At 39.4% G+C, this 23,992-nt stretch overlaps 1 protein-coding gene across 2 annotated transcripts in view; it reads right to left on the reverse strand.

Moving 5' to 3' along the window:
* Window positions 1-2,614: 2,614 nt before the first annotated feature.
* The window catches only part of msh3 (mutS homolog 3 (E. coli)), a 69,491-nt gene continuing 48,113 nt past the window's right edge, over window positions 2,615-23,992 (reverse strand). Inside the window, exons 20-22 of one of the 2 annotated variants that reach the window (XM_088335108.1) lie at window positions 7,752-7,884; window positions 7,520-7,688; window positions 2,615-2,912 (exon numbers count right to left, since the gene is read on the reverse strand). In XM_088335108.1, the coding sequence (XP_088191234.1) occupies window positions 2,834-2,912; window positions 7,520-7,688; window positions 7,752-7,884 (381 nt within the window). In that variant the 3' untranslated portion in view covers window positions 2,615-2,833. Of the gene's footprint in view, window positions 2,913-5,255; window positions 5,452-7,519; window positions 7,689-7,751; window positions 7,885-23,992 lie in introns of those variants that run through there. The other variant, XM_088335109.1, reaches the window with a different exon arrangement.

Raw genomic sequence — 23,992 nt, forward strand, 5'->3', positions numbered from 1 at the left:
GAGACTTGATTCTGGACTTCGGGAGACCGGAGAGTAGTGCATTACAATAATCGAGACGGGAGGTAACAAATGCATGAATTATAGTTTCCGCATCAGACTGAGACAGTATTGAACGGATTTTGGCAATGTTACGAAGATAGAAGAAAGCGGTTCTAGTAATTTTCTTTACATGCATCTCAAAGGTTAGATCAGGGTCAAATATGACACCTAAATTTTTAACTGAGTCACTCTGTGTGATGTGACATTTGTCAATGTTCACAGCAGTTTTTGAGAATAAGTCACGGCATTTATATGTTTTACTTTTTCTTTTTATCTACCAAAATAAAATAAAGCTGACATAATTCTACCCAGTCCATATCGGCATTATTCCAAGTATGTCTGAGTGTAGTGCTATTAAAATGAAAAAAGGGAGGGGTATGTCAAGCGGCTCATGCCATGTTTATCAAATGCAAATTTCTCAAAATACGAGTATTTAAAAAAAAATGTATGACCAAAAAATAGTTAATAACCTCTGTGAAAGAAACCGCACATTTCGAACTGAAATCTGTAAAGGGATGCAGCCACGCTGTTAATAAAAAATAATGATAACAATAAACCCAGCCATCCTCAAACATCTCTCCTTGCTTTTGTGTATTGCTCCAAATTTCATGAGCAATGACAAAACCGAAAAGGAACAACCAATAACAACTATGAAATTGCCTCCTGATATTACATTCGGATGCTGAGAGCTGCAGAAAAAACATTAATATACATTTTTGTTTTCAATAGAAAAAAATGAAAGGACATCCATTGTTCTGAACAAGCTTTTTTGTGTCATTTGAGCGCTGTTTTGGTTTCCCGATGTAAATAAAAAAAATTGGAATGGCTGTGCACTAATAGAGCATCATCTGTGTTGAGACGCAAAAGCCTTTTTGGGTGGCATTTCCCTTTTTGGCAGGGTCATTCACCCCTAGAGTGACCTACCCGAATAAGATTGGGATCCTATCCAGACATGTTCTGGTCTGGGGGAGTAGAAATCTGGTGCTGAGTCAGCAAAATCAAAAATGCAGGATCAGTTTTTTGGGGTTAATGCAAATGGTAAATGGTCTGCATTTATATAGCGATTTTAAAGTCACTGAAAACCTCCAAAAGTGCTTTACAATGTGCTTCACACTTACCCATTTACACACAATCACACACCAATTACGGTGTCGTGTTCCTACCTGCTAATTAGGGGCATTAAGTGTTTAGTGTCTTTCTTGACTAGGGAGACCTCGACATTTAACTCAGAGGAGAAGGGAATCAAACCTGCAACTTCTCGGTCCCAAGACAAGTGCTCTACCTATTGCCGCCGGTTTTTGGGTATGTTTTCACATCTAGAGTAACCTACCCGACTCCCTGTAGAAGATGTTAAGATTCAATGTTGTTCTGGCCTATGTGAGTGGAATTTCTTTCTAGGAAAAAATGCGAAGTCAACAAACCCATAAGCGCTAAGTCAGCTTTTTGGGAATGTTTCACATTTATAGTAAACTACCTGACTATGTGAAAGATAGTGGTCATATGAACTCCATTCCCTTTTTTGGGTGGCCGGACACACAGACAAACAATATACTTTATCACCACCCTCACTTTGGTTGTTGGTGATAGAACACTAAAGGATAATAACTTTCAATAAAAATATCTTTAAAAATGAGGACCTTGCTAGGTTGATTTTGCAATGAAACCTTCTAAATCTGGGGTCTCAAACATGCTCGAGTGCCAGTTGCAGCCCGCGGGAGGATATTAGGAGGCCCTCGCCCTAACATGTAACTTAATATGTGACTTTAATATAAGAGTTTGAAATGGATGCTCCTTGCGGGGATGATTTTGTCACTGCTGTTGAACTGAAGTTTAAAGGACAGTACATGCACGTGGTGAGTAACTTTTGGTGGACTCTTGCCGTTGAGCAAAGTGTGTGAAAAGCTTTGTTCAAAACAGGTCATTAACATAAATTTAAAGGCCAAAGACATCCAATAAAATATGCATTATAATTATTTTTACAACTCAGATATATTCTTCTTAATATTTTATGTTCTCTCTCTCTCTCTCTCTCTCTCTCTCTCTCTCTCTCTCTCTCTCTATATATATATATATATATATATATAGAGCGAGAGAGAGAAATATAAAATAACTTTTTTATTTTATCAAACTCACCAAGACTCAAGCTCTGTCAGCCGCCATTAAAATCGAGTTTGAAGGCCCTGTTCTAGATATTTTAGCAGACACCTCCCGCTCCTCTGCCAGCAACAGATGCACCTTTGATGTATATGGCCTTTAACCTTTTTAATTTTCAACACCCATTATTAGGGCTGAAAGTTGTTTTGAAACCTAGGATTTCTTTGTTTTTTTTAAGAGGGGTCTCAGGGCCTTTCATAGAGGTTGGAATTTTGCATCAGAAAGGTTTTTGTATAGTTCTCTTCTGTTCTCCTTGCAAGTTCAAAAACCAATGATTTCTTTTCTCCCCATTTTAAGTGTCTATAAATTATAAACTTATCAGTAATACATTTTGTCTCGATGAATATTGACCACAAACTCTCCTATTTTACTTCCTTTTTCAAAGGAATTCTTCTTGAAGGTGTGTCACAAAACAGAGGCATTGAGGACCAGTCAATTTAATCATTTAAAGAGTGCTATGAAACATCCCTGTCTAGCACAACTTTAAACAATGTGTAGTTTGACCTTGATAGGGAAATTCCTTTTACTGTCGTATAAAATAAGTCCTTTTGTACCTATATGCTACAGCACATCAAAAAAACTGCAGATGTTTCTATCGTAGGTTTCAGGTCCTGACGCCATACATAAGCATCCACAAATGTTATGATTGCAGCCACCCGGCAAGGGAAGATTTGTCCGATATGCTCCAAAGCTCCAACAGCAACTTCTCCATCCTCTTCCTGAAAAGACAACCCCCCCCCGAAAAACTTGTCAAACCTTTGCGCATGCAGAAGTGCTTATGGGTTAAGTGATATCTCGACATACAAGACTATTTTGTTCCTGGATTGTGCTCATATCAATAATTGCTTAAAGCGCACAGGCGATTAACTGGCAACCAAAATATAAGATAAACATCACCCCTAAAAACTTCTCTACAAGCTCAGAGGCCTGGTGTGAGAGTTCTCAACTACTGATCTCGGACTCCAAACCCAAATACCATAAATTCCAGATTACAAGCCGCTACATTATTTTGCTACATACATACATTTATCTGTATAGCCCTTAATCACAAAATGTCTCACACAGGTTACAGTTACACCATCCTCTGATCTTAAACCAACATGCGGGCAAGGAAAAACTCGAAAACTTCAGTATAAGGAAAATAAATGATTAAAATCTTGGGAAGGAGCCTTGCAAGTGATAATCCCTCTTCCTGGATGATCATGGTGCAATAGATTCAGCTAGTGCTCATCTTTGTAATCGCCATCTTGAATGGTCACATGATCTGAAAACACGTCACCTAAAGAACAAAATCTGAAAACAACGCAGCTGAAATCGGCTTCAAGTGTGGCGGGGGCACAACGCCAAAATCCCCAAGTAGTTTGCAACAGGTGTGTATTGGGCTTAAATGGTACGAAATGGACATGAATTAGTTTATTTTACTGGCTGTTTGAGCCTGCACCTTAAAATCTGTAATTTTGTATTGTGACTGACTAAGGTTGTGGACAGATTTCTTTTACACTGATAATGGGTTAAAACAGGTGCCATTATAAAGAAAAAGAGTGGATCTTTTTGGACATCTTTGATAGCCAGAAATCTTGCTCGTTTGTAGGTGATTTTGTTTTGATTTTGTTACCCATGTTGACAATTACAGGCCTCTCTAATCTTTTGAAGTAGGAGAACTTGCACAATTGGTGGTCGACTAAATACTTATTTGCCCCACTGTATCTGAGTCTGGTCAACAAAAGGAAGAGAATAATATGGTCAAAACAAAACGGACATTGGATCACTCATTTGATAAATAAAAGTGTGACTTTCTTAATGGAAAACAAAATTGTCTGGGTGACTCTAAACTTCCAAATGGTTGTGTATATACTGGACATTGACAACAGTGTGTGGTCAACTTCTGACCAACAAGCTTTTTGCCCCACTTCGTGTGTGGACTGTGTACTCAGTGTTGTTTCACTCAAAGTACAAACATTTCATATAGGAGGGATTACCCTCATGAAGTATAGAGTTTGGTGTGTGTACTAGACACTTCATATGTTGAGGATTACTATGCGGCCATGAACTCCCAGGAGGCCTTCTGTTCCACAGCCTGTATTTGAATGGTGTTTCCCAACCTATAATATATAGCCAAGACTTGAGATCTCTTTTACCAAATATGCATGTGACATTATTTATTCAATTGTAACACATTAAAAATAAAACACTTTTTAGTTTTCTGTATACATTACGTGATTCATCATGTGGAAAATTAGTCATAAAAAGTATGAAGAGGATGCAATGTGCAGTAACACCTAGCTTTTTTTCTCTCAGTGTCGGAAAGCGGTGAAGAGAGCGGCCGGCTATCTGCACGCTTGCATCGGGGATCCTCGGAAGGAGACAGGCCTCCATGAAGACTAAAATACAACAGATGAGTTGTAGCTCCTGGTCATCAGTTTCATGGGTAATGGATCTGGCGTTTGCAAGATACAGCCTCGTCAGGGTAGCTTGTGAGAGTTGTTACTAACCTAGCCGGAGCAGAAGGCTGGACCTGCAGCCAGTCTTGCTTTCTCTACCGACACCGCCTCTGTCTCTTCACCGACCTGATAGCAATCCACGGAGCATGTGCTAGTGATTAATCTTTCTTTACACTCTTGTGACTTTCTTTAAAGTAATTGCTGAATTTCTTTTTAATGTAACGAAGCGCTAAAATACTAGCAGTCGCTGTGCTTCCAGTTTTTTTGGGTGGCCATATCGACTTTAGCGCCCGCCCCGCTGTTTGACTGACATCATATATAAGCCTATCACACTCATGAATACAGATGGCCATGCCCACCTAACACACGCTCACAGAAAGCCCTCAACCGCCTGCCCTCGTAATAGCATTTGCTGTGTGTTGTCTGGTGCAGACACAATGTATGATGAAAATTTGCAGGGTATAGAAACAGTAAAACGTAAACTGCGATACAACGAGGGATTACTGTACATATAAATGAAAATAAAACTAATATTTTTTTTATTTAAAAAAATAAAAATATCAAAAGCTATCTTCAAACATTCCAACAAGTTCAAGCACCTCATTCGGTATATAGCATGTTTGTCACGCGGGTGCATCAAACACAAAAATGCATTTTTCCCTTTAAAAAAAAAAAACGCAGATAAAAATGTTTCTTCAGTCAAGGTTTAAACTAGACACAAGTCCAATATCAATGATGCTTTCAACAGGTGAGGTTGTCTGCCTTTCACCATGCAGTTAGGACAGAAGCTCGACTCCAGTAATCTCCGGTAGACAGTCTAGGAATATAGAGTACAAATTGGGCTTGGGAATTGTGAGCACGACTATGAAATCAGGTTCATTTGTGTGCTAACCCTTGAATAAACATTCCATTTCATGTCACTGAAGCTGCTTTGAATTCAATGTCACGACGAACGGATTCACTGCTTTCACGTCGGGAGCCATTACAGCACCAGGGAGATGACAAGCTCTCTAACTTTCTCTCTCTCGCTCTCTCTTTCAGGCAAAAACAGGGTTCGTACACCTTTTTCATGGCCGAATTCAAACACCTTTTAAGGACTTTCGAAGACAATTTTTGAAATTCTCATACCATGAAAAGAAGAAATCCGGCATGAATTATGTATTTTGCAGATCCACAAGAAGTGACTTACCTATGTGATTTTTTATCTTGCTAGTGCATTTATCAATATTTTTAGATCTTGAATATTTAGAGACCACTGTATATTTGTTGTTCTGAAAACTACGTAGGTAAAAATATGTATGAGACAAATCCCTCCCTATATAGGTGTTGGGTAAAATGACAGAAATGGGTTGCTTACATTTTCAGTTCCAGGTAGTTCTTCCAATTACAATCTACAACTGGGAAACACCACCTTATTTTTTTAAAAGGGTCCATAAAAATTGTCCATTATTGATTTACAAATCACCGTTCCCTGTTTAGGTGTAGCATCCACTCGTCCCCTTGCGCATGACCCGCAGGCGGCGATGACACTTCATAAGACAATGCCATACAAACTAATGCCAGGTGCTGTTTATCACAAGGGAAGAAACGCAATGGCAAAGCGAAGCCACCACAGAGCAGTGTGGGCCTTACTTATAAGCAGACTAGTTGAGGACTATGGAAATACGTTCAAGCCTTTACAAGCACTTGATCCAAAATTCACCATTTCTAATCCTTGAAAACACAACATCAAAATTCAAGATTTTTAAAGGATTTCAAGCACCAGTGCGAACCCTGAATAAAGGGCTTGTTCGAGAAAGCTTACCCCGTGATTAAAATATGTGTTTGATTGCAGAAAGAGGACATTGATTTTGGTCAAACTAAAACTGCTACAAAATAATACTGCCTTGGTTTGAAATGAAATGAAATGAAAACGCATTTATATAGCGCTTTTCAAGTCAATGACTTCCCAAAGCACTTTACATTGTGCTTCACATTTCCCAATAGCGGCCGTGATCTGTGCAGCCATGTAAGGCGCTAACCTGCTTATTGGGGGTATTGGGGGTTCAGTGTCTTACCCAAGGACACTTCGACATGTAACACGGTCAAGCCGGGATTCGAACTGGGATCCCTTGATCCTAAGACGAACGCTCTACCTCCTGAGCTACTGCCGCCCCTAATGCGGTTTCAACAGTGAACTGAAAAAAAGAATATATTCAGGAAAATTCAGGCTTCACTGAAAATGTAGACAAAAACAAAGCTCATATTAAATGATCTGAATTAATATTTTAATCACTAAATGCCGCAATATAGTATAGCGTGAGGGTCGGCAACCTCAGGCTGGGAGCCCCATGCGGCTCTTTAGAGCTACCATTTAGACTTCCTGGAGCTTGTTCCAGTATGGAAAAAAGATGGGGGATTTTATGTAAATTTTATTTTATATTTTTTATATATATATATATATTAGACATATTTGGATGGCATTTCTTTGGTCCGTTAATGCTCTTTTAAACAAACTACGGACACTCAAAGTGACCAAAACACACCATTTTACTTCTCATTTTTCGCCCAGCCTTTTTTAGGTCTCGGGGCGTTATAACATGAGCATCACCTTAAGGGAACTGACATAATTGTCTGCTATCTTGCTGTTATGGTTACCCAAAAACTTCAATAAGGCTTTTGCGACATCAAGTGGACATATTGATAAAACAGTAGCTCATTTTTCTCTCGAGCTTCTCTCTGCATTGCCTTGTGGGTCTGGTTGGTAGGCATGTTCCGACCCACGGGCCAAATGTTTGACAGCCTTGCACAAAATTAAAAAAGAAACATTTTTTTGAAGAAATTAAGTGAAAACAAACTGTTTACGCGAGCTGCAAAAGTCTTTCTGAGCATGTCGATGGGTTTACCTTCGAGAGTTGACCGTGTCCTCCATCTCTCGGGCCTTGAGGGCCGCCGTACGCAGTATCGACTGCGGGATATCCGCCAGTCGAGCGACGTTGAGGCCGTAACTTCGCTCGGCAGCTCCTTCGGTTAACCGATAGAGGAAGGTGATGCTTTCGGGACAAACTTCTGTTCCTGCAAAGACGAGGTTCGGGTCAGCTTTTGGAAGACCTGAAACATCTCAACAGAAACACTCACCTTGCGTGTCGGCATCCACGTCAGCTTCATTGAGGAGGAAAGACATGTGGAAGTTGGACACATGCTGTGGGTACACCTGCTCCAGCTCACATAATGGAGGATAATGGGTCACAAAGAGGGTGAAAGACTTCACCTGCAGTCGAGGAAGGACAAAACAATGTCATAAACAGTGCTGGGACCTACGCATTACAAAGGAACGCAATTAATTTTCCCAGTAACCAGTATACAATTTTGTAACTCAGCAATCGTTAAAACATGCTAAGTTATTTTTGCTAATTATTTAATGCAGATAAGGGTGACAGTGTCCTCTGATTGCTGAAATACTCCAGCCACACTCACGTTGTCACATACTAGAGGTCAACCGATTATCAGACGGTCAATTATCGGCACAGATATTTGGGAATTTGACAAGTCAATTTTTCAAAACAACAGACGAACCAAGCCTTTTTCTCCCTCTCCTACCATTTGTACCTGAGGCTACCCACCCATCGCCTTCTTATTGGATAAGCAGCTGGAGGCGTAGCCAGTGAAGCAGGAAACTGTCTCCAGTCTGCTCTGTCCGCGGTCACAGACTGGAGCAAGAGTTAGGGCTGTTGCAAATATTTTTCTATCCACCAATATTTTTCACATTCGAAATTAGCGTCTTTTTTTTCCTCCACCCACATTTGTGGCCATCTTCGACTGAAATGTCGTCAAAGTGCAGCATCGCAGTTACTTAAGAGTGCTCTTGCTAATTTTGACTGTAATCTTGTCCTAAATGGTTTCAAGATGCAAGCAAAGTTCCTCCATAGAAATGTCACAAAATTTTGCAAACAAGGATACCAGCGCATTTACCTTTGGGGCAAACAGCGCACGGGTAGAGTCGCAAGGGAGTGCTTGCACTCTGTGCATAGCTACCCCCCATTCCTACCCCTCACCCAATCAAATTGCTCTGGGTGGTTTGTTTGGGGATAACTGAATCATGATGAATAAGTCTTTAAATGAAACCAATAATTATTTATATTCAGTAACACACCCAATACCCGTCACAAAGCATTTGTCTATTTTATACAGATCTAGTCATCATTTTATGGCCAGCCAATCACAGAGTATTTACCATAATAATGGCGGACCCATGCCAGGGATAATATTTCTGCAGTTTTCCCGATTTATGCAAAGTCTGTCCAAAAAGTAAGTGGGAAAAGTGAGAGCTGAAGAGAATAAACTCACTCACTGTGTGAGCTAACCCCTGGCCACCCACTCAACAGCTTTGTGAGCCACTACCAACACATATCTGACTGTGGCGCCATAAATAAAGAAATTCAATACAAGAGACTTGTTTCAGATTGATTTGTCCCAATGATGAGTGCACACCAAATTTGACTGAACGACAACTGATTATAGTATATCTGAGCGGGGGTAGAAATTATTTGAAATGATTGGCAATGTTTTTTGAAGAGCCAAACGTAATGTTTGTCTTAAGTTCGTCCCACTACTGATGCGCCACAGCAGTTTTTAGATATTTGAATCAAGAAAACGTCTGACAACCTCGTAACCGATCTCACAATCTTAAGCATAGACGGTCCTCGAAGGCCGTATGTCCTGCATGTTTTCCAATCACTAGGATCCTGAACAAGTTTGTGCCAGCTTTCTAATGGGCTGATACATTTTATCACCCAAGTTGAAGAAGAAAAACCTCCAAAACATGCAGGGGCATGCTGCCCTCGAGGAACAGGTTACACACTATTGATATTAAGTCTGGCTACACACAGGATTTAACCATGGCGTATTGGTAAGGTTTAGGGGTTTCTGAATAGTTTAATCAAGACACACAACCTGAAATACTCAATTCAAGAATTTGTTTACGACAGATCTCCAGACAAAAATGTAATAAAACACAAAACCGGAGACAAAATAACACAATCAAAGGGTAGAGGGAAAGTGTGTGGGATTTGGAAAACAAATATAAAGGGGAAAACAACACCCTTTGCTTAAACTTGCGTTAGAACGGGCATTAATCTAATCAGATCAATACTATACAAATAAAATACAGCTACACAAATAAATGTGACTTGATTTGACGATGGTTATGATGTATTTGTCACAAGTGCATATCACTTTTTACTAAACGGCATTTCATTTCAATGTTCTTAGTCAGAAGTAAAGCTTAAAACCAGTGGCTTAAAGTTTTGAAAGAATGGTGTGACCCAGAGGTCAGTTTTTACACTTATAAATTATATTAATGTATCTTTTGATTGCAAACGTGTCAGCTCCCTCTAGGAAAGCCTCATGTTATTTAAAATAATTCAGATTTATTGACCTATGAGTATTTAAAAAAATGCATGTTTATCTAATAATTCAGAGCTGGACAGCCTAACAACAGTAGCTGAGAGACGAGCACTGAAAAAGCTGAGGTCAATCATGGACAATCCATCGCATCCACTACACAGCATTATCTCCAGACAGAAGAGCAGTTTCAGCGACAGACTGCTGTCACTGTCTTGTACTACGGACAGACTGAAGAGATCTTTTCTTCCTCATGCCATGAGGTTCTTTAACTCCACCCGGCAGAGTAAAGGCCCACATTAAACCACACCACCTACATTGGATATTACCGAATCTTACTGCAATATGTATTCTGTGTAGCACTATTTAGTTACTCTATATAACACGCTACAGTGGGCATTTGCACGTCACACTGGGTATTTGTATATTGCATTCTTTTGGCTTTATTATTGTACTGTTCTCAGCTCAGGGATGCTGCTGGAAATGTGAATTTCCCTTCGGGGATGAATAAAGTATCTATCTATCTATCTATCTATCTATGTGTTTTTGCTTATTATTCAAACCAATATTGTTTTTTTTAAAAGAGGCTTTGTTTTACCACTAGGAGGCAATAAATTATATAAAATATGCCTTTAAAGCCCAGGATTATCTAAGGCTATATTTGAAAGATAAAATCTGAAGATTCAAGCCAAGCTAACAATTGATTAAAAATCAGTTGGGCCTTCAATAGTTGAAAAAAATTGTAGAGACCATAAACGATGCCCTTATAAATGTGCATAGTCACAAATCCTTATCATGTCTTTATTTGAGTGCAAGGGATATGTGGATGCAAAAAATAGGGATCTAGAAAATGTAATCCGTACAAAAATAATAAAATTACATAACAGTCCGTCTGCTGAAGAACAAAGAGGATTTGTGTCAGCGTTGTATTCAAATCCAACAAGATATTCTAGGATTTAATTCTGCCCTCTCCAATGCAGACGAATGAGTCCAGAACCTTCGTGATACCTTACTCTGAGTGGCCCAGTTCAAGTTGCTAGACATACTAGACAGACTTCAACAGGATGGGCAGGCTGACACCTGCACTTTTCCAAGAAAGGCTGGTAAGTTTTAAGTTTAATAGAATTTAAAATAAGGAGCAAATACATCAATGGATTTTTAACTTACAAAGAGAACAGGGAGAGAAGACAAAGCTGAGAAAAGAGATTCCAACCTGTTCTAAAGTCCCTCCACAGAGCCAAACATTTTTATTAAATCTTCTAAGTTACAAAAACAGATCCGCTCTAAAGGGTGTGAAAAACAAAGGACAGGAACACGATTGGACGGTAGTAACAATGATGTGAGCAGTTCATAATAGTCGAAACAACGAACAACACTGTGCATGAACAATCCAACTAACAACATGGCACCCTATGCAATCTCCTTTACAGATGCCCAATACCCAAAATAGAACAAACCTCAAAAGGTACCCAGACAGGCAAGCAGCCCTAACACTCCTTTAAATTAGTGGTTGTCAACTGATGGGTCGGGACTCAAAAGTGGGTAGCACACCAGTTTTTAGTTAGTCGCGGGCCTTCGCCTTGGCAAAATAACGCAAAAGAAGAAACTCTTGGTGATAATTCTGTGACTTTTGTAGTTTTTCCGTGGTATTTTTAAAGTATTACTTTGGTTGTATTTTTCAAGTATTTCTACAGTTGTATTTTCGTAGTAAAACTGTAGTATTAAAATAATATTTTGTCATATTACTATAATATGTTTGCAGTATTAATATGGAATATTTGTAGTACTTCTAAAGTTGTATAAAGAATTACAGTCGTATTTTTCTATTGTTACAAGATTTTTGTAGTTTTTCTGTCATATTTTGTGTATTACTGTAGTTGTATTTTTGTAGTTTTTCTGTAGTATTTTGGAATGTTTCTGTAGTATTTCTGCAGTAGCATTTTTGAAGTATTACAATAGTATTTTTGTGGTATTACTGTAGTAGTTGTGTCGTATTACTATAGACTAGATTTTTTTCTAGTGTTTCCATAGTTTTGATATAACATCAATGTAGTATTTTTGTATCATTTCTGTGGTTAATATTTGTAGTTTCTCAGTAGTTTTTTTGTAGTATTGCTGTATTTTTGTAGTATTGCTGTGGTATTTTTGTAGTATTACAGTAGTATTACTATAGTATTTGTGTATTATAAATATAACGGTTGTGTAGTAGTGATGTAATAAAATTTTTGTAGTATTTCCCTAATGGGGTTTTTGTATTATAACATCAATGTAGTATGTTTGTAGTGTTACAAAAGCATTTTTGTAGCATTTCTGTGATTTATAATTTGTATTTTCTCAATAGTACTTTTGTAGTATTGCTCTATTTTTGTAGTATTACTGTGGTATTTTTGTAGTATAACAGTAGTATTTTTGTAGTATTACTATAGTATTTGTGTATTAAAAATATAACGATCGTGTAGTAGTGTTATCATAGAATTTGTGTTATTTCCATCGTTGTGTTTTTGTAATATAATATTAATGTAATATTTTTTAGTATTACAATAGTGTTTTTGTAGCATTTCAATAGCATTTCTCTGGTTGATATTTGTAGTTTCTCAGTAGTATTTTTGTAGTATTACTGTATTTCTGTAGTATCTCTTTAGTAGTATTTTTGTATTATAGTAAAACTGCAGTAGTATTTATATGGCATTAAAATAGTATATTTTTAGTATTACAAGAGTATTTTGGAGTACAACAATAGCAATGTAGTATTTTAATGTGTCTTATAGTCCAGTGATAGGTCACAGAGGAATATTTTGAGGGTGTGCCTTATAGTCCAGAAAATACAGTACTTGAGGTCGCTCCGGTTTGACAGTTTTTTCTTAATGGAATAGAATTCTCTGGTTTAAACGGGGCGATCCTTGCATTCAATGACTTTGAGAAGTCCATTTATTTTTTCTTGATTTTGATAGCGGCTTGCAATTAGGGTGGGACGGTGGGTCCAGAAGTCAGACCAGTTGAGAAACAATGCTTTAAATCGCGCCTTGTCCGCCTACACGGATGAAGTGTCCTGGCGGGGCGATGGGCATCTGAATAATGGTCTGATTGAATGCTAATAGCTTGCTCGTTAGCGCAACGCCCCAAGCGGCACTGACAGTATCGTCTGTTCGAGACGTTTATTGAATTAGGAGTCAATGTGATTAGTGAAGTTATCGATTAGTTGATAAAAAGCTTATGAGTTTAGGGCATAACACTAGCAGGGGGGATGGTCAACTGGGCAGATGGGGGCTGCTTAGGCAGGGGGTTGTCAAATTAGGTTTAAAAAGGACCTGCTTTGTTTATTCTGTTTTTAAAATTGGACATCTGCAAAGGAGATTGCATTGGATGCCAATTTGTTAGTTTGACTATTGCGCAGTCATTGTTTTGACTATTATGAAGTGTTTCCATCATTTTAACAATGAGCCAGTCATGTTGCTGTCCTTTGATTTCCCCACCTTTTGGGGCAGATCTGCTTTTGTAACTTAGGAGATTTAATAAAAAGAACGGTCTGTGTGTCATTAACACGGTATTTGAAAGTCAGCGTACTTGGCTGGCCGCTCCCGTTGAAAGCATGAGATGGAGTGAAAGGGAAAGAGAGTGGGAGAGCGAGACAGACAAAAAGATTGAACGAAAGACCTGGATAGATAGAGGGAGAGGAAGAGAAAGTGACAGAGAAAGAGAGACGGAGCCAAAGAGACAAAGAAAGAGATACAGATGGAGGGAGGGCCAAAAACAGAGGAAGAGAGAGAGAAAACTCTCATTTATCAGTTCCCTCGTCAAAGAGAGAGGTTTGTTCTATATTAAGGGTGAATAAAATAAAACAAAAAGGGAGAGACAGAGAAAGAAAGAGAAGAGAAAGAGAGAGACAAATAGAAAACGAGATAAGGAGACCGAAAAAGTGACAGAGAAAGAGTTATTTTCAACAGAAAAAACGCACAATTGAAACAAAAAACTATGTCTTGCATGCAAAACATCGCAGCTCGTACACATTACCTGGCGCAGCTTTTAGCCATGGCAAAGAATATTCGCCAGACAACCACTTATTAAATCTACACATTTTCATGGTCCAAAGTAATATCTCTGTCCGAAGTTGCAGTGTGTATTGTGGGTAGAACTAAGACATGAGTCTGCTCAGAAAAGCCCGACTGAGACCACATCAACGTTTTGATAGTTCTGTTATTGTGGTCACGCAATGTTGCTATGAAAGAAAATTGGTAAATTGTTAAAAAAGACAATCAAGAAATGTTACTCAATATTTTAAATTCAAAGAAATATAAATCTTATTAATGGGTTCACATATTTAAGAGTTTCGAAAATTGGATCTAAGACTTTTTCAAGCCAACTAAGGCCTTATTTTCAAAATTATGAGTTCAATACCTTTTAAGACTTTTCAAGGATCCGCAGGAACCCTCACTTACACATAGACTTCTGACTAATTCGATTTTTCAAATCATTTCTGGATTTGTATGTCCTACTTATCCATCTATCCAGTTTCTGTGCCTCTTATCCTCACTAGGGTTACAGGGGTGCTGGAGCCCATCCCAGTAATTTTCAAGCACCGGGCAGTGGACATCTTGAACTGGTTGCTAGCCAGTCGCTGGCAACACAAAGACAGGGAAATCTACTCTCATTATGCCTAGGGGCAATTTGGACCAGCCAATTAACCTGACATGCATGTTTTTGTAATGTGGTAGGAAACTGAGAGTGCCCGAAGGAAAGGGGCAAAGGGGAGAACATACAAATTCTGCACGGGGAGTCTGCGAATTGGAGAGACCCCTGCTTTATATTTTAGAAATGTTGCAATTCATTTGATAACTCATTACTGGACTTAACTGATTCAAAATCATTTCCTATTTTAACTGCTCAGCCTATTCCATATTATTTGATAATATCTTCCATCAATTTTTAATCCAGCACAAAAGCCTTCACTCGCAATTTCTCCGAAATGGCATTGTTATTGTGACGCTTCCACTGTTAAGTCTTTTTTCCGAAGACGTGCTGTTGGATTTTGAGGCCGTCGCTCCCCTCACACGCGAAATGCTGGAGGTGTCAACAGAGCTCCACCTCGCGGCTTTTCTGTCCGATTGAAGATCGGCTGCAATTCTTTTCCGCTATATGAATGTCTGAGCCTCACAGCTAACAAGCCCATGTCAAGAATTGCTAAAACAGAGTGGATAAGATTTAGTATAAATGATGCAAGCAAGGATTTTGCTGACCCGCAATTTCGTTATTTAGATTGGATTACACAATACACTTAAAAAGCGGATGACCTTTGCTTTTGTTTTTTTTTGCAGGTCCGCGCTGTGATAGTTGTCAGTTTGAGAATTCATCATGGACCAGTTGGGGTCAGCCGGGACAAATACAAGCACGACTCACTACAGTGGTAAGAAAAAGTATCGGAACCTTTTGTATATTTTCACATTTCTGCATAAAATCGCCATCAGATGTGATCTGATCGGTGTCTAAAATCACACAGATGAAGATAAAAGTGTCAGCCTGAACTAAAACCACCAAACACTTGGTTTTCATATTCTAATAATGGTAGAATGCAAACAATGACAGAAGGGTGAGGAATACTTAACTGAACCCTCTGCTCAAGGAGACTTAAAGGTATTCCAGTGGTCAATACATTCAAAAATGCCTAAACTTCATTCACATTCGGTGAATATGGCTTTGGCCAGTAGGAGTGTCTTCAGGTGGTTACCAAAATCATTAGGTCTATTGACCAGCGGGCTGGAAGTGGTGGCCAAATTACTGCCCATCTCCTCCTCCTGGCTTCTAGGTAAACTCCTCCCTCCAGTTCCATTTCAAGCAAGAGGCTCTCTCTGCTCCTATACTGTGAGCTGCTATTTTTCTCGCTCTCCCTGTCACTCCCATGGCTTTGAGCATCCTCCACAGAGACTGGGGAGGCAATCCTCTACAGCCGACCTAGACTGGGAACAGTCATCACTGATATCAAAACCCTCTTTCTAAAGGACGGTTAGTTCTGTGAGGATGATCTTCTCTGCCTCTTTGACTACGATTTCACATCTGGCCTTGGGGTCGTCAAGACAACCAGGGGAAATTGCAGTCTTCCCCCCACATCAATCTTAATATCCCATTATGGGGCCTTTTGTAGCAGGTTCAACACCAGCACCCCAGCAAGCCTGTTGCCACATTGTTATACGTGTTAATTAGTCAATGAGGTCACAAGTGTCTTAAGTGTAGTTCAGTAGTTTTTTTGTGGAAAATGCCCAGGTGTTGTGTCACAGGTGGATGCAGTAATGGTATGACAAAAGGCGAGTATCCAAAAAAGGACTAATCCACCCAGAAAAGACACACATAGAGCCACCAACGAGGAGCTAATGGGGCTAATTAGCGAAAAGCAGCCGCAGCCTTGGCGGAAAAACTGAAAGACCAAAGAATGCACAGTGAGCAGCCGTGCTAACCGGGAACAGACAATGAAAAGCGGTAATGGCAATAGCAAAAAACGCAACTCAAGCCAGAAATAAACCAAGGGACACTGAGAAACCAGCAAAAATGCCAGGCTAGCAGGCCAAACAACACAAGGTGGGCTGCCAACGAGCTCCAACTGGGAGTAAACAGAACAGGAAATTCCTCCGCAATCCTGACTCTAATGGGGCCTTATCAGGACAAAATGATGCCAACAGAAACACACGAGGTGAAGAACACAATCGCCTACCTCCGCCTACCCAATATGCAATCGCTGTTCACTACAATCGCTGTCTGTTTTGAAGCTCGCCTCACGTGTAGTGTGAAGTGCGCCATTTGGAAAATGTTATGGCCCTTCAAAGATGTCAAGGGTCGAGAGGAAACAAGCCGGCTGGGTCAACTTTGACACAAAATTTCTCTAGTCCCCCGGTGTGAGGCATATTTGAAAAATATATATCTGTTTGACCCTGCGACCCTACTGAGGATAAGCGGTGTAGCTAATCAGATGAGATATCTGTTTGGGAATACCTTTAAGGCAGACAGTTTTTTTAATCAGTGCGAGAAAGCGTGCCAAAAATCATATCACGTTTGATGCCGATTTTGTTGAGGGAAATGATCATAAAGTCCTTGAAGTCGAACGTTCAGAAGTGACCAAATCTTTATAGAAGTTTGTGCCTTCATTGAAAAACCTTGAACGGATGCTGTGAGTTGTATTACCGTCTGTGCCTGCTGCTGTTTTGTGTGAGGTGTGAGCGTCACGGGAAGCCGCAACAAAGAAAAGAGCAACGTGTGTAGCATCAGGCAAAGTGTGAAGCGAATGGTGCTTCTGGTGTGACAGATTCAGAGTGAAGCGTTATAGCTGGAGAAGTGTTGCAAAAGAGCACAATTACTTTCCTCGGTAACGAGTACTGTAAGGTGTTATTGATAACATTTTGTGACTCTACATGGTGCGTTACTGCGTCATTCTGCTACCTATTAAAGGCAGATCATGAATTATAGTGTCCTCTGATTGCTGAATACTATGCACTATCACATCCACGAGCATCATTTTCTTAAGGATGGGTATGTTTATATAGTCAACAACTGAATACAGTTATGTTGGCGCCAATACAGAGTACAAAGGCTTTGAGTTTCTCCTCATGGAGAGATATTCTCCCTAAAATACATACTCGCATATAAGACAAATTAAGAACTATAGAATAAAATACTGAAATCACGGGTCAATTTATATGCGCAATTTGCACATATTTGCTTGTGTGTAACAAGTAGCGACCATGGCAGCATGGGGGAAGGGGATATTAGCTTATAGAGCAGGGGTCGGGAACCTTTTTGACTCAAAGAGCCATAAAAGCAAAAAATATTAATTTTATTTTGGGAAAGAGCCACACCATATATTATGAGACAAATTTACTAAATTGCTAAACCCGCGCCCAGACAAAAGCTTAGTCTTCAGCACATTTATTTTTGATGATTTGATAAAAATTATGAAAAGAGAATAATGCCAGAGCCCCTGTCCCAAAATCAACAAACATACCACTTTAAACTTGTCTCTTTCTTGCAATGACTCAAGATCGGTTAAACTCCTTTTGACCCTTTTTTATATACATATTGGTTTCAAAACCAGATGCAAGCATTTATTTTGTAAAAACGTCACAACATTCTGAGAATAGGGAGCCTTATGTGCTTACCTTTGGCGAGAGATGGGAAGGAGTGCTTGTACTTTTTAGCTCCACCCATCCCTCCCACTCACCCAATCAAATGACTAAGTTCTCTTCCGGTGTTTTGGCGTATTTACAGTTCTGTGGATTCATCATAAGGTATCTGAACACTGAACACAGATTACATAGTGAACTTTTATGTAAAGGATTCTTTAGCGTTGTACAGCTAAAACAAGTTTTTTTTCCCCCATTTTTTTGTGTGACACCTTGACTGTAAATTGTAGTGAAAAACGTGCCATATATATACTGCGAAGTAATCAGTTGTCTGTAAGTTTCGGTTTGGCTTTGCGTGTAACTTAATAGGATAGACAAATCAAGTTTTGGACAAGATGGAGAAATTTTGCATGCAATCAAATCTGTCTCTGAGCCACAGATACTCGTAGAAAGAGACATATATGGCTCGCGAGCCATAGGTTCCCGACCCCTGTTATAGAGGAACAACAAACCAACTGGAAAACAATAGGACAAACTTTGAACATGCTGCCACAGAATTTACAGTAAAAGTGTGCTGAATTTTGATCATTTCATTTGTAAAACTGCAATAAGCCTGGATTGAAAAAAGAAAATGTAAGTCATACACTGCTGACAAAAAGCTACAAGTGAAAAAGGCCACTGAAGAAACAGGCAACATGGAAACAGCAACAAAACTTGGTGTAAATGAAAAGAAAGGACATTGTACCTAAGGTAATACGTGCGAACAGAGGAGACTACCCAGATATAAAATGTAAATGTTCTGCATTTATATAGTGCTTTTCAAGTTAATGGAGACCTCCCCAAGCGCTTTACAATGTGCTTCACACTTTCCCTTTTACACACACTAACTAACCGACAGCAGCATCAGCCCTGCAAGGCAACTACCTGCTCATTAGGGATTCAGTGTCGTGATCCCAAGACGAGCGCTTTACCTCTTGAGCTACTGTCGCGATATGGAGAACAAGTTACTCGAGTAGTTTAAAGCAAAGAGAAAAACTGGATAGGTCGCGTCCCGAGTAAGTATTCGTTTGCAAGCTCTTAAGCTTGCACTAGCCAAGAAATATAAATGTAAATGGTCTGCATTTATATAGCGCTTGTCAAGTCAATGTAGACCTCCAAAAGCGCTTTACAATGTGCTTCACACTTACCCATTCACACATCAAAAGCAGCATCAGCCATGCTATGCAACCACCTGCCTATTGAGGACATCAGGGATTCAGTGTCTTGCCCAAGGACACTTTGACGTATAACACGGACCTGCAACCTCTTGATCCCATGATGAGCACTTTACCTCCTGTGCCACTGCCGCTCCTGTCCTACTCATTCACCTATCCATTTTCTGTGCCGAGAAAGCCTCTTGCTGGCAATGGAACTGGTGGAAGGCTTTACTGCTTCCAAAGGTTGGTTTCTTCTATTTTAATGGTCTTTTAGGGTCTTTTTTTTTTTTTTTTTTTTTAACAGTAATTTGCAAATATCGTAATGTCTGACGTACAAGCCTCAACTTTGGTTCGACTGTTTCAACCCTGTGGCTAATGCAAAGATGAAGCTAATGTATGCATTTTTTCTCAAAGCCGCCAGGGCCGCTCAGGCAAATAAAGGTAAGAGTGAGAAAGGTGGTGTTGAAGGAGGTGCAAGTCATAATCACCGATAAATACAATCGAAGAAGTTTAATGTTCGTAACGTGGAAAGTGCAGATTTTTGCTGAGCGACGGGTGTTACTGCGTCTCTGTGCCTTTTTCTCATGATTGGATTAAGACTTTGGGAGAGGTAGACGTTGAGCACATGCATATATTTTGGCTTTGTTTTAAAATAAAATATTTGGATATGTGATACAGACACTGCCCTACTTATGAACGATAGTGGACACTAGTTTGTGAGTTGAATTTTTTCGTAAATTGCTCCAGTGCTATATTTTGTATGGAACGTATGTTTAAGGTTTATATAAGTATGTTTAAGGCTTGTATCAGTAACCTGTATTGTTTTGAAACAGAAAATAAATGTTTAATAAAAACTATATGCTCTATAAAGTTATAAAGCAGGCTGAATGATAAAGCACAGTACTGAAAAACAAAGCGACACATTAGGTGTTAACATTCTGTGGTCTGTGAAGCCCTTTGAGACTCCTTGTGATTAAGGGCTATACAAATAAAGATTATCAAACAATGAAAACGTCAAAGTTATTAGCATGCTAGAGAGACAGTGCAGTGTGTTAACATTACAAACAACCTAGGAAGTAGAAGCTGGATTTCTTCTTCTGGGTGGATGCTGGGTGACTTCTCAAAGCGCCACGCAGCGGAAAGAAGCACTACAGCACTGTCCTCTACCCGAAAAAAAATGCACACAATACAAAATCTAACTTACAGCAATGTCCGGATATTTTTCAACATCCCGAAAAAAATGTCCTTATGTACCGTTGTTTGTAACTCGAATGTTCGTAAGTAGGGGAGCGTCCGTACCTAAAACATTCAAAGGGCTTCTAGCAGAAGAAATATTACAGAGAAAAATGTACTGATAGGTAGCAAAATAGTAATGACAATTTTATGGCACAATCAAGATCTTCCCACCGTGGAGCAGTGGGTGTGCACTGTGGAGGAAATATTTGTAATCGTAAGGAACACATTTCGAATAAGAATACAGGAGACCTGGTTTATGGACAAATGGGAAAATGGATAGCTATAGGGAAATTAAGGACACCACTTAAAAACAATGAAGACTGAACTGTAAAGAATGACTTGAACATGGAAGATATGCCCCAACACTGCAATGTTGTTTTGGTTGTTTTTTTTTTTTGTTTTTTTTTTGTTCCACCCTTCCCCCTGTTTTTCTTTGTTTCTTGTGTGTTCCAAAAAGAGAATAAGTACAATAAAAATTACAATTCAAAAAAAGAAAAACATTTTTTCTCAAATGTGTTTGTTCTTTCTTCAGGTTGTTTTGCACATTTTGAGGATAAAAAATATAAAACCAAACTATTTTTTGTCAATATCTCATGTTTTAACATGGTCAAATGCGGCTTAAGGTCAGGAGTGGGTTACGTATGTACAACACGTTTTTCCTTTAAAATTTGTATTGGGTGCGGCTTATAGTCAGGTGCAACTAATCCTGAAATCATGGATGATAGTTACTTTTCACAGTAAGAGACTAGGTTTTGAGGGGATAAGTAATTTTACTTTTAAAATGATATAACTCGTAATTGTAACCAATTACTGTTACAGCATTGAATGAGTTGAGGTCACGATCCACTTTACTTACCGTATTTTCCGCACTATAAGGCGGACCGGTTATAGGGCGCACCCCGAAAAAATAGTTTTTGGTCCTATTTTTGACATACATAAGACGCACCGGATTATAAGGCGCTACAATGGGAACGTCGACAAAACAGTCAGATAGTTCAGTCAAACTTATTACCCCCTTAACATTCCCAAAGCTTGCAAAGACGCAAATACGTGTCGAGAACACGTGCGGATGCGGTGTCCGTACGATGTCACTCAAATGCATCGTTCCAAATATCATTCGGAAGGTTAAAGTCTTGGGATTCAAGAAATGCCAACCATTCCTTAGTATCTATTTGTTTTTTCGCTCGCAACTTTACTGTGCATATGACAATAAACACTTGGAATTGAGTTTAATTTAAAAATAGACACTCCATTCCATCCATTATCTGCACCGCTTATCACAGAAACATCGAGTTCAGTCTGAAACAAGATACAGGGACAATATAAAACCCGGAGTAGCTCACCGAAGTCATTGTGTTCATAATAATGTGCAGCCAATGTCCTCTTATATCCGTGAGGGTAGTAAATCCAGGAGAATAGAATATTTACAAATACAGAATAGAAAAAAATGCTTTCTCTATGCCGTCAGCCACGTGCTATACACATTCATCTTTTTCGGCCAATTGCAGGCTTTGTTTCGCCGTTTAAGCCAATGCCAACCTGTAAATGATAAAAAGGATCCGCCCCTTGACCTCCGAATAACTTTAGCCAATAGTGATCGATTCAACTGATGATTGACACATCTTTTTCGGCCAATTGCAGGCTTTGTTTTGGCGTTTAAGCCAATGCCAGCCTGTAAATGATAAAAAGGATCCGCCCCTTGACCTCCGAATAACTTTAGCCAATAGTGATCGATTCAAATGATGATTGACACATTGGTTAGCCAATGAAACGCCGGTAAATAAATCCCAGCATACACCGCGTACTACTTGGCGTTCGGGGGAAAATCTAGTCGGCGGCTGCAAGTTAGTTGGAAAACTTTGCAATTTTAAAATTGATCCATAAATAAGGCACACTGTATTATAAGGCTCATGGTCAGCTTTTGAAAAAAATAAAGGCTTTTAAGGTGCGCCTTATAGTGCGGAAAATACGGTAGCATGATAATTTGTCGTCATCATGTGGACATTCTGGAAAACTGCATTTACTTCGACAACCAATAATTTTGAAAGTGCCATATTAAATTGAAAAAAATGGGCAGAAAATCAGCCTTATATAAACTTTGTAAAGAAGGAAACACACGGTATCCATCTGTTTATTAGAAAATGTAGATAAGGTGTCCCGTTTGTTCATATAACCAAATAATTTTCCATTATTAAACATTTTTATGAAAGCAACAAGCAGCCACTAGGGTGCAGCAAAGAGCCAAATGTGGCTTCAGGGCAAGTTTAGCGCACCGAGAAATACAACTTTGTGATAGAAATAATCCTCCTCTACCTTTTTGCTCCGGCTGTCGGTGCTTTTTCGCGGAGCGTTTTGTTGACATGATGGCTTATGAGAAACGTGACAAGTTGAAAAAAAATTGGCACGTACGTAATGTAGGTTCGTCAAGCTGTTTCACGCATGGGCACAACTCAGATCGCAACGTCATTAATGCGGAGGCAGACATAGGCAGAAGAGGGGGGGTGGTAGGACTGTTTGGCCAATCAGAATGCACAACACAATGCATGATGAAAATCCACAAAGTAGCGAAATTGCAATGTAACAGCGATACAGCAAGGTATTACTGTATTCAGTAACGCACCCAATACTGCTTTCGAGTTTTCTGCTTTCCCCACCTCAAGGTCGTATGTGGCAGGAGCGACTTTATGAAAGCCATCTGCATTCTCAACTATCTCACGGGTGAATGCCGGGGGTAGGCAAAGGTGTGTTTCTATAACAACCAAATCAAAATAGAAGTCTGAAAATGACATGAGAAGTCATGAACTGCTGAGTAGGATGACATTGAGGGGGTGGAGAAGGAGGAAGAGTGGGAGGAGAGCCTATTAAAGACTGTGTGGGGAAGGGTAGTCTTCTTGAACCAAAAATGGATGTCGCTGCAAATTCACATTTCTTTTTGAAAGTTTTTCTTTTCATAGCCAGGCCTCTCGAAGAAATTGAAGCAGTCACACAAAAGGAGGTTGGAGCCAGCTTAGTAGGCTCGATTTTGCAAAAGCTACACAGGGCTTGAGACAAAATGACGTAAGCCAACTCCTGAAAAACAAAGAGAATTCTCCTTCTTCCACGTTGTTGTTCCAAAAGCTGGAAACAAACACCTGTAAGGTGCCCTCTGGGGGAAGGTGGTGTGCCAGATCCGACATGACCTTTCTTATGAACTAGCATTTTTCAAAATATTCGCAGGGCGAAATATTTGCCTTACCTACAGGGAGCTGGCATTTTTGTCTGACATCTTGATGCTATAGTAACACCCAAGAACCTGTATTTTTTAATCCTTTTAATCTTTTTTATTAATCTTTTGTTGTTTTTTAAAAAAAAATCTCAAATTTTCTTCTCACTTTTTAACTTTTTTTTCCTTTAAATTTGTTTGCGTACTGAAAAGCATTGTTTTTGGCGTAAGGGGTTATGT

This window comes from Urocampus carinirostris, chromosome 5 (assembly GCF_059441175.1).
Source record: "Urocampus carinirostris isolate Australia breed hairy pipefish chromosome 5, RoL_Ucar_1.0, whole genome shotgun sequence".
Taxonomy (NCBI): Eukaryota; Metazoa; Chordata; class Actinopteri; order Syngnathiformes; family Syngnathidae; genus Urocampus; species Urocampus carinirostris.